This window comes from Pholis gunnellus (genome assembly GCF_910591455.1).
Source record: "Pholis gunnellus genome assembly, chromosome: 19".
NCBI classification, from domain to species: Eukaryota; Metazoa; Chordata; class Actinopteri; order Perciformes; family Pholidae; genus Pholis; species Pholis gunnellus.
In genome coordinates this window covers 7779621-7791679 of record NC_136546.1, presented here as the reverse complement: position 1 = coordinate 7791679, position 12059 = coordinate 7779621, and the positions used below count along the sequence as shown (strand labels likewise).

General features: G+C 41.3%; 1 protein-coding gene across 3 annotated transcripts in view; it reads left to right on the top strand.

Moving 5' to 3' along the window:
- The first annotated feature begins 3212 nt into the window (after nucleotides 1–3212).
- The window catches only part of dnmt3aa (DNA (cytosine-5-)-methyltransferase 3 alpha a), a 42806-nt gene continuing 33959 nt past the window's right edge, over nucleotides 3213–12059 (top strand). For all 3 annotated transcript variants that reach the window (XM_079180257.1, XM_079180255.1, XM_079180254.1), the window contains exons 1-2: nucleotides 3213–3354; nucleotides 7730–7943. In XM_079180257.1, the coding sequence (XP_079036383.1) occupies nucleotides 7875–7943 (69 nt within the window). In that variant the 5' untranslated portion in view covers nucleotides 3213–3354; nucleotides 7730–7874. The remainder of the gene's footprint in view (nucleotides 3355–7729; nucleotides 7944–12059) is intronic.

Genomic DNA, 12059 nt, shown 5'->3' with positions numbered 1-12059 from the left:
TAATTGGCTTGTTGAGGTGGAGATAAATTGAACATGAAACGAGTCAATTTAGCTGTCAAATAAATGTAGCGGAGTAAAAGGTTACCTACAGTATTTCTCTCTGAAATGTAGTAAAAAGTGGCATTAAATGTACTTAAATGTATACTGAACTATAGTGCTTTATTCCACAGCAAAAAAAGTCCCTTCAAGAGTGTTAAATATTCATACAGTATTAGAATATTACGATGCATTAATGTGTAAACAACGTTTTAGTGTTCATGTTGGAGCACATTTTTAACAATATAATGTTTAGGTATTGTAATGTATAACGCATCACATTTTAACAACTGACAATGTAAATAATAAGTAAATGAAGTGGGAGTAAAAAGATCAATATATCCCCCTGAAATGTAGTAGAAAGTTTAAATACTTAAGTAAAGTGAAAGTACCTGAGATTTGAATAGTACTTGAGTAAATGTACCTTGTTAATTCTACCACAAAATTCAACCGTTTTCATCCAAACTGATCCCAATAGTCTGAGGAGAAACAAAACCAAGCCAATGTTTTTGGTCACAACCCAGTTTCTATAAATAAATAGCCAATTTTTCTCCTGCATGTTCAACTTTTTAACACCCCCCCCCCCTGATTTAGTGTCCTCGTTAGTATGGTTGAGCAGTTCTCACTTTTCCCAGGAGCTTCCTTCAGAGGTCAGTACTCTGCGTGTTGTGTGTGTGTGTGTGTTTGTGTGTGTGTGTGAGGTGGGGGTGTAAACTATAGACTGAATAAAGTTCACTGAGGTTTCTGTTGTTGGTGACCTCACTGACTGCTATAAATAACCCCCCACCTCCTCTATACGTACTCACACAGCGCCGTTATGAGCCGGTTTATTAGGGATCTTTACTCCTTCTCCTTCTTGGAGGTTAAACAGAGTTGAACCGTCTCTTCTAGAGCTACAATCAACTAGTCCTCATGCAATAAAAGCCAATTTCATCTGACTGACACTGACACTAATTCAAGCTTATTGAGATGTGCTGCTTTTTTGATATCATTGTAAATTGGATAAGTTTTGACTTTTGGCCTGACAAAACAAAAAAATGTTCACTCTTAAAGGTGATAGAAAAACAATAACAGGATAATCAATATTGAAAATAAACATTGGTTGGAGTGATAGTAAGAATGACTTCATCTTTCTATCTCTAGATGTTGTTAACAGAAATAATGTTCATAATACTTTGTGAATTACTCTTTTAAGATTTTCCCACGTGCCTTCAGTCTGTCTAATCCGCTCATGCGACATTTACTGCTTTTCCCATCTTTTCCTTGAATACCGTGTACAAGAGAGCTGGTTTCAACTTGTTGCAACACGCTTCAGCTTCACCTGTTGAGGGACCTAAAAAAGATGTTAGACCAGAAGACACCAACCCACTAAACAACAAAAACGGGGTAAATGTCTCGCTTTCACTTGTGGGTTGTAGGTGGAGACTGGTAACCCAGAGAAGACGTGACAAAAGAACATGTTTTGGGGAGTTTTTTCTTTTATTCAAAGCAAGGGTCAAAAAGGTCAGAGGGTGTCGTATTCTGTACAGATTGAAAAGCCCCCTGAGGCAAATTTGTGATTTGTGATATTGGGCTGTATAAATGAAATGAACATCTTTGTGCATCAACTACAACAAAACCTACAATTTATTCCAAACTAATTCTAACATATTGGTTCCCAACTATTTTAGAATCAGGAGATGATTAAAAAGATAGGAAATAAGAAAAATTATCAGATTTTGCTGCACAAGTTATGGTTCTTTTTCAGAGTTTTCTCGTGTCCTAGCTTTCTGTATTGTTGGAGCCGGAAAGTTTGACCTTTTCAGTTCTCTAAAAACTACTCAAAAAAAGACAAATGCAAGAATGGAACATCAGTCTGCTCGAAACTCGAGACATTTACAAGCTGTGACACGGTGAGTAAATATTGGTTCAATTTAGAAAGGTCACATGTCAAAGAAAGGTTGGCAAACCAGCGCCGTGAGGCAATAATAAACCAAAGAGCCAATGTGTGTCTCAACTTTCTGTCGTAATTAGTTTGAACACAAATTCCTTTTCATAACCTACGCCATTTAGACATGTCAGCTGAAATAATGACAAGTCAAAAGAAGCTTTGATGTGTGTGACCGTTACAGTTTGACTCAGCAGTTGTTGGGTGTATTAAAGGTGGACGTGAATGGGAATACGGGGGGACGTGGTGGTCAGCTTCGCTGGGAGGTGCAGAGGGAACCACCTACTCTATAAGAAGGTGGAGGCGGTGGACAAGTACAAGCATCTCGGACTCCAGTTGATAACAGACTGGACTGGAAATCTGTTTACAGGAAAGGACAGAGGGGACTACTTCCTGAGGAAACGCTGGTCCTTTTAATGTTTGCGACAACATGTTGGAGATATTTCACCAGTCTGTTGTTGCAAGCACAATGTTGCTGGTGCAGCGGCATCAGTTCTGGGAACCACCTTGGAGCCATTAGAGGTGGCGGTGGTTGATAAGAGGATGCTGCACAAACACACCTCACACCCTCTTAATGACCTCCTGCGGTGGGAAAACACGAGGTTCATGAATATATGCAAGCATCCATCTATTCGTGTTATTTCAGTATATGTTGTACTCCTAGTTGTGCATACAGTTTTAACAATAGAGCAGCTCCTGTGACAGGTGGAAGCAGCCAATTTCTTTCCATTTAAAAGGAATATCCGATATTGAGAATACTTAACCTACTTCACGTTAAATGTCTAGTCCTCCTATAATTCAAACCGCATCAAACATACTTTCAACTAAACAAATATATATTCAGGCCAATGCAGTGTTTTTATTTGTTTATTTATTTAGCTGTACTCAATAAGGGTTTTGCTGTTTGAGTAAATGTAGCGTGTCATGGTAAGGATGTAAATTAATATTACATTATTTATTGACTCATCAATTTCTTACAAAGATGTCACTAAATAGCTGTTTTAGCGAGCTAGCTAGTTAAGCTAGTTGCACGTCTACACGTGTCATCACCTGGTCATGTGTGTGTTTGTGTGTATGCTGAGCAGAGTGATAGGGTAGACTTTAGGACCCCGCGGAAAACTTTCTCTCCGGTGCGGCAGCCTCTGCGGCTCGTGATAGAGCGAGAGAGAGAGAGAGAGCGAGAAAGCGAGCGAGAAGCAGGGGGGGAGCGCGAGCCAGCAGCGGAGAGAAGACTCGGTAGAGCGCGAGGAGGGAGAGAGAGAGAGTGAGAGAGAGAGAGAGAGAGAGTGAGTGTGTGTGAGAGAGAGAGAGAGAGAGAGAGATCGAGAGTGAACGAGAGGAGAGAGAGCGACGACCGTCAGGGTCCGTGTACCTGAGGGACGGACGACACGGTAAATATAAACGTTACATTTTAGGTCGTGAACGCACACCGGCAGCCGTTGCAGCCCTTAAGTTAAGCTAACATTGCAGTTATCTCCCAAAGTCATCGCGCGCTCCTGAGCCAAACCGTTGGTTCTGTTTTAGCAGATGATGTGCGCGTGAAAACGGAGCGGTTCGTTCACGGGGCTGGTGAACTTGGTGAGTTCTTTTGTACGGTGGGAGGGAAATCACGGCCACTGGGCAACCGTTATATTACGAGTGTGTGTTGAACGTTGTCCAGTGGCCTCCCGGCCCCCCCGCCCGACACTAGAAGGTAACGTTAAACCGGAGCGCACCGTCCTCTTCTCCCACCAGATGCAGACAGACACATCAGCGCGCGGAACCGTCGCCTCCGCGGAGAGCGACAGAGAGGGCGGGCGGGCGCGCGCCTGCTGAGGTTAACGAGTGCATTCGGTCTGAAACGCGCCCCCGTGTGTGTTTTTTATCTGACCCAGTAACGGCTTACGGTCGTTACACACTTAGTCACGTGTCGGTCACCGGCTGCTGGCCCCGCGCACACCCCCGCCGGGATTATACGCCGTTTTGGGGAGGCTGTCCGGTAAAGGCCGTGTGAGGTCGCTCCCAATATTAATTGTCATAAAGCTGGGCTCCGTCAAGCTAGCAGGAGAAGTCCGACACTTCCGGTGTAGACTTTAAAGTAAAAGTGTTGGATTACACTGCGGTAAACACGTCTCTGCCTGTACTGTTATCAAAGATTTAATCAGTTAAATACAAAGATATTGGAAACGTGATTGATAAATATGTCAGGTTTCAATGATATCGGTTCACAATTTAAGTTTATTTTATTGATTGGTTATATTTTGGTTTTTAAACTGTCTGAAATTTGTGAGAAATAGCTGTCACAATGTCCAAAAGTCCAAAGTGAGGTCTTTAAATCTGACCACATCACCTTGACCCCAAAGTGTTCAATTGACTGTCACAGAAAGTATTTACATTCTGGAACCAGTGAATCTGTGGATTTTTAAAGAAATGGCTGAAACAATTCATCATTAACAAATAATTGCCTATTTATTTTCTGTCAAATAGCTAATCCATCAATTGTTAAAAAGTTGTGATCACTTGTTTTTGAGATCATTTAAGTCATGTCCTCTGTATGTTTTGGGGGAATTTAGCAACCTGTGTAGAGTTTACATTATACAATCAACAAAACCTATTGTGGGTATTGATTAGGCTGATCCCATTAAATTTCACCTCTTTAAGGCCAACAATAAATAAATAAATAGATAATTAAAGGAGTCAGTATTTCCCCATGATCATTTTATTCCTGGCAGTGTGGAGAAGGTTTTGAACCAGGCTTGGGGACCTACAACTTTCAGAAAACATAGCTGAATAAATAAACTATGACAAATCTCTATAATTCAAAGTTTTAGAGACTTAATTGCGAGGGTTAGGGAAAGACGTGCTGCGGGGATAGGACTCATGGCCTCAGATGACCGTTCATTTTTTAAATCCTTACTATAGACCACTTGGATTTCTTTGAAACATTTGAAAAGTAAGAGTTACCAGCCTCTAAGAATGTGTTGCTTTGAAGTACAAACAAAACTGTATATCTGAAATCGTAATGACCATAATTGGAATATGATTACCTTTTAGAAAGTAAATACCCAGCTCTGTTTATTGATCATCGGGGGAGGGGAATATATTACAGCAGCATAAAAGAAAGAAAACAGATTTAAAAAAGCTATTTAAATTGAATAAATAAGAAAAAGAAAATGATGAATTTGATGCTTTTATTGTGAAGACAAATCACATACTTTCCTGTCCTATCACTCCCTAGCTCTCATTACCTTGACAAACCTCTGAAGCTTTTTCTCTGCGCAACCATTTCTCCTCCCATCAGTACAGGCTTCTGCTTGGGCCTTTAAAGATGGTCTAAGAAGTCAAACCACTGCTGCATGAAGACAGAAACCATTTAAATCAGTGTGTAAATACTTTCTATAGGAGTGAAAGGCGTGTGGGTGACCTATATATATGCAGAGCTCATGCAGGCAGCCCCCTGTGGGGTGGGTACTGTACATTTCTGTAAAGTTTCCACCCCTGTCTTTCCGCTGGTAACGCCTGCCGTCCCACCAGTAGGTGATGTAAGGCCACACAACGTGAGGAGTGGCACACTGTACGATACGTCTTGAGGAGACCCAGACATGTTGGCTGTACTCACACTGTGCTCAAATCCAAATCACTGCTGAGATCCAATTTCCTTTTTGACACACACACACAAACACAGTATTTTAAGCTCCTTTTGTGTTCACATTGTGTTCAGTGTCTGAACAAATCGCACTCTTGAAGTGACCGGCAAAAATACGGTCACAAAAACCTCACACCCGACATGCTCAGCAGAAGTAAACAAGTTTCATGGAGGCCAGGCTACCTTGACAAATGCCATTGTGTCTGGTGTATATATATATATATATATATATATATATATATATATATATATATATATATATATATATATATATATATATATATATATATATGGTCATGTGCAGCTGAGCTATGGTCATGGAAATATAAGTCAAATTAATTTCATTTAATTTTTTTAATTATATTACAACCCAAAATCAAAATGCAATAGAAAATGTGGTTGGCTGGTGTCCATTAAAATATAAATAATGTAAACACTGATTAAAATCAGTGCTCGATTTCAATAATATAAACCAGAAAGACTGTGTCGCAGCTAGTTTGTGGTAATTTGACCAGTTGCAAATTTGCTGGTTGCTTATCTCTATCTTATCTTGAGAAAAAATGTTTCTAAATCAATTATTAAGACTGTTATTGTTTCAGCTGACATTATTCTTACATGCTGCTAAATTGAACCGTATGTCACAGTCAGGGGTACTGGTTGGTTTCTTCTCCTATAATGAGCTGCCATGTGCAGTCTGCTCTGTGTTCGGTACCTAATGGGTACTTAGAGGTAACGAGATACTTACTCAAGGCAAAGAGAGTGGGAGGAACCGGCCCCACAGAAACACTCTGCCCCGGGGCCCCCAAGTGGTTTAACCCGGCCCTGCATAGTTACAGTACTTCTGCTTGATGCTGCGTTATTAGACAGTAATAGTACAACAGACCACAAACAAACTGGAAACATTGTTAGCATTTAAACAGACATGACTGTGTCTTTAAATGGTCTCAGCTTGTGTATAATGATGCACGTTTTGATATCCTAAAGTACAAAAAAAAAGTTATTTTGGTCTATCAGAACACTTTAATAGGCTATCTTTAAATCTGCTTGTCTTTTTTGGCAGTTTAAATGCAAACTCAGATTCACAGCAGAGCAGCAGTATTGAATTTGACCAAGAAGTGAAGCGCCATCTTTTTTTGGCTCCACCTTCTATGCACCGTTAGGCTTCCCGGTCGGCTCCTCAGCTTCATTTATCTGAAAGACTTCAACTGTGAACAGATACAAGCCTCAGAGCCAGATATGGGCACGTTTTGTTGACGTGTGTTTGCCATTCGTTGGTAAACGCCCTATAATGGTCTCAAGAGCTCACAATCTGCCCCAAAAAAACACACAAATCCAAGCAGATCCCAATCAGGGTTTTACATTCAAAACGTGTTCTTACAAATGTGCCCGTGCCGTCTTTCACGAAAAACAGCATGAATCTCTTTTGGGCCTGCTCAATAGTTCTGTCACTTATTAACTTCTGTAAGACAAATAACGAGCGCTGAGACAAAAGACGAGTACAAGGTCACACATGACCCCCCCCCTCTGAATACGAGCTCCAACAACCACATGTAGGCGTCATGGCAACTGTCAAAATGGAGTGATGTAATTCAGATGTGACGGTTTAGTTATGGAGGAGTCAGAAAATTAATATCAATTATAGTCATGCCTAAAAAAAAAGCCCAAATCGCTGTTAGTCAAACAAAACAAGCATTCTTAAGACGTCGCCTTAGATTCACAGAAGTTGTTTTTTCATAAAACAATTAATTAAAAAAAAGCAAGTGAAGTGGATCCTGGTACCCTTAAAACACACCTAAGAACCTGCTGTGCCAGTTTTATCCGGCCACATCAATCAAACACTGTGACAGCCATGTTGAAAGCTGCCCTGATTCCAGCAGATTCCTTTGAGACCACCTGTGTGTGTGTGTGTTAACCTGTTAATGCTCTGAAATGGAATATTTTCTGTGTACGTGCAGGGGACCCATCCATTAAGTACAGTTCATAGAGACACCTTTACAGCCTTAACCCCGGGGCTTTCTCTGTGTGTGTGTGTGAGAAAGAAAAAAAGAAAGATGTCCGCCACATACTGCTTTCTTTCTGTCCCCTTACTGTATATCCCCTCATGCTGTGTGTGTGTGTGTGTTTCCTCTCTCTTTCTGTAGGACTGAGTGAGTGAGTGATCGTCGGACAGACAGGCTGACAGATTGAATGAAGCTGCACCTGGTGCTTCTGAGGGACTGTCCCATGCTTTGATTGGCTCCCTTTGACTACCTTTCTAAACGTGGTTCCACTGAGCTGCTGTCAGCCATGCCGTCCAACAGCCCCGCCGCCGCCGAACCGCCGGAGACTCCAGAGAACGACGTCACCACTGACGCGGTAAGTCAGAGTGAGATGAATGATTGTTGGTACACAGCGGGACGTAATGTATCACTACTACTACTACTACAGCTATACAAGCAGTAGTACTAGCACGACTGCTAATGTAATGGACTGCTACCATCACTCCTATTAATGTTATTATTGCTGCTTCTGTTATACATATGAAATCACTACTACGGCAGCTACAGATATTATTACAGCCACCCAGCACTTTTACTACAGCTATCATTACCACCACTACTACTTTAGCTTGCAGTTGAGAGCTTTTTTTAGCCAACACACACAGAAAATCTGGCAGGCAACATTCTGTGTGTGTGTGTGTGTGTGTATGTAATAATTAAACTTACAGTTATTTATTTACATTCACTTCAGGCCTTTCTGCATTCCGCACACTCACCCGACCACATGCAGGTGAGACGAGTGCAGGGTTTCGACTCTCAAACAGTCCTTTTTACATAAATGAGCACACACAAACACACACACACATTAACACACAGTCAGACGTACACAAAGTGAAAAATGTCTCCTTTCATTTGCTCCCCCCCAGAGCCCAGGGCAGCCCTCGTAAATCTGTGAGAAGTTTGAAGTTCATTCTATAGCGCTGCTTTATAAAGGGCCGTCTTACTCACTTTACTTCCACATTCACACGCTGGCAGAGAGCCAGCAAGAACAACGTTTCCCTTATAGAGTTTGTTGTGTTTTTTAACATCCTGAGACTTGACTCTCAAAGAGTTAAAAAAAAACAACTTAAGAGAAATCCGAGTGAGTCGCAGAAAAGCTGGCAGGAGATAGAAGTGTGAGGTTTGAGTCCAGTCACAGAAGCTGCTGCTCATATGTTGAAGACAGAAAGACATTTCTATGTGATGTTCAGAAATAATGTCGGAGCCTGTAGTCGTGTTTCCCAATGTGTAGAAAAGATTTAGAGATGGAGAAACAAATTGAGAATGTTTAAATAAAATCTATGCACAAATTACATCGGGGGTGAGGTCACACAAAGGATCAGCAGGTCCAAAATTCAGACTTCAGACATTAAAACCGTAATATGCATTTATTACATCAATGTCACGGAAAACGTTGTGCCTTTCTGCTGCAGAAGGTGGTTTACACTCACAGCAGGCATTGAAATGATAAGCTCTCAAAAGCGGCATTGACCCTTATTTCAGCTCATACATTTTTATAATTTATAACTCTTTTCACTTAGTGCACTGATCGCAGATAAGCAAGGTCTACTTTCCTCTCTAATGCCTTGGCCCATGTACAGTCTGAAGACTGCCGATCCACCTCGGGGACGTGTAAAAGTTTACGAGCTGAAGCCGAAGCCAGCTTTGCAATTATTCTAGAACCAGGAGTTTAGTTGGGGGGGGGGGGGGGATTCATATTCATTAAACATGACAATTAAATTTAATCTTAGTTGCTGATAACCGCTAATAAATAAAACAATTTGTATAGAAGCAAGTAAAAATTTACTTTGAGCAAGTAGATTTCTGACGAACAAAAAACCTTCATGTTGAACTCTGTACGGTTTAAACTACAAAGGGAATCTGAAGATGGTAAACAAGATGTGACGGAGGATCTTTATAAGCAACACTGTCTTCTAACCGTGTCATTCAAATATGTAGTTGTCGCCATGTTGTTGACTATTAGTGGTCCGGCTTAGGATTTGTCCATTTGTTGTGCAATTTTCAGTCCATCATGTTGTGAATTTGAAAATGTCAGCGTTTAAATGCACGTACGTGTAAATAAACACTGATTATTTTTAACGACAGGGTTGCGTAAAAGTGACACCTGCTGTGCTATGAATGTGTTTAAATGTGAATCTAGAAAAAGATAAAGTGTAGACGGCTTCATCGTGTCACGATTACGTGAGTAAAAGATTCAAAGTGACACACAGAAAGGAGAGAGATGCAGGAAACAGGAGACACAGAGAGAGAGAGAGGAGGACGCACTGTAGGGATCAGGAAGAAGGAAAGAGGACACGCTGTCTGCTGCTGATGAGGATCCTCCTCTGCCCGCCTGGTTGGCAGTCTGGTTGCTTAGCAACTGCAGTGGCCTGAAATAACCTGCTGAGAGACAGAAATAGACCAAAGATGGACAGATTGGCCAGTGTTTATGCATTTGTGTGTGTTGGATATTGGTGTCATTGCTCTATCAGTTTATATTTGACCTAATTGTACTCATTCTTCTCTTTACTCGAAGTACTTTCAGTACATTGAGTAAAGAGTACTCGTGGTACTGTTAAAATGTGTGTGCGTCGTGATACATGTGGACAGCACACCTAGCAGGCGAGGCGCGGGGCCCATTACCCCGAACTAGCTGGTTGCCGTGCTGATCGTCAGGGAAGTGACATCAAAATGTTTAGTCAGCATGGCAACCCATCGGAGACGGTTGCTAAGCAGTTTACTGCACCTTAGCAACCACTCCACTGTCATCGCAACAGAGGGTCCAGCAGAGGAGAGAGAGAGAGAGAGAGACAAAGAGACAGAGAGAGAGAGAGAGAGAGAGAGAGAGAGAGACACACAGAGAGAGAGAGACACAGAGAGAGAGAGAGAGACAGACAGAGAGACAGAGAGAGAGATCTAGATGAATCTAGATGTTATATAAATGTTATTGTATATTAATGTTATTGTGTATTAATATTATTGTTTATTAATATTATTGTATGTTTAATTTTTGTGATGCTTTGGCAATACCGTTTCTAAATGTTCATGCCAATAAAGCAAATTGAATTGAATTGAATTGAATTGAGAGAGAGACAGACACACAGGGAGAGAGAGAGAGAGAGAGAGACAGCGAGAGAGAGAGAGCGAGAGAGAGAGAGAGAGAGGGAGACACACACACACACAGAGAGAGAGAGAGAGACACAGCGAGAGTCAGAGAGACAGAGAGAGAGAGAAAGAGAAAGAGTCAGGTCTTATTGATTACAGCAGATAAGAGAGTCAGGAAATAGAGCTTTGTTATCAAACTGAACTTCTCTGTAAACACAACAAAAGAGTGAAGTTGCTCAGCAGAGTATCTTACAGACAATGTAACGTAGTGAAGGAGACAAGTCGTCTAAACGCATAGAGAGAGATAGAGAGAGATAGAGAGAGCCCAAATATGAATAGTAAAAGGCCCATATTTAAAATCACTGCAGCTGACTAATCCCTGCCTCCTGGCTAGAACACAATACTCTTAAAGTAACATCTCACTGAATGAATGTTTTGACTGCTTTATGTGAAGACGCAACAGGTGTTGCTCATTTTCCTCAGCTCTTACATGTGTGCTCCTGTGGCCAATAGAAACTGAGCACAGACCTGCTACTAAAATTTTGCCTGGAGCCAAAGTAAAAATAGAAAGTGAGGGAATTATGGGGGGGGGGGGCTGCATCTACCCATAGATTACTAATGTGTTGGAGAGAGTAGAAAAAAAGACTCAGATCTGAGTGGATATTTTGGTACCTGGTTGTCACTGATAGTGGGCCAAACAAACTCAGACATCTCTCCTCCTCTTATCTTTAGATTGGTTCCTTTGCATTAAGTGCTCATCATTAAGATATCATTATGATACTTAAGACTTTTTGTTTAGCAAGATAATCTAATTTGACCTGAGGAGCCTGATTCCACCGACCACTCTGAAAGTCGAATCAACAAACAGAATAAGGCTTCTGCTTCAAAATCAGATAGTACATTTATTAATCGGAGCACTCGCATAAGAATGTAGCACCAGATATTTATTGAATTTAGGAACGAATGTCTAAAATCAGCTGGGAGAGGCACGTAGAAACAGCTGTTTGCAACATGCTTTTCTCTCTCCTACTCTCTCTTGATCGCTACAATGGAGGAAAATGTTATTAAGTTCTATTTACAACCCTGAAAAGCAAATCGGCTGAAACCGTGTCCCTCTGTCCATCGATCTGTGCGCCTCACTGCACTCAACAAACAGGCCGTCCATTATTCTGAAACAACAGCTAAACGATACCAAAATGTATCACGGCCAATGATTGGACGATCAGTCGACAACGGGCAAGACTTGACCAATCAGATGTGACTTTGTAAAGTCTTAGTTTGTAAGTTCTGTAGTCCAACATCCAGTATCCTGTTTGGTTTCCTAAACACAGCTGGAAACATAATTTAC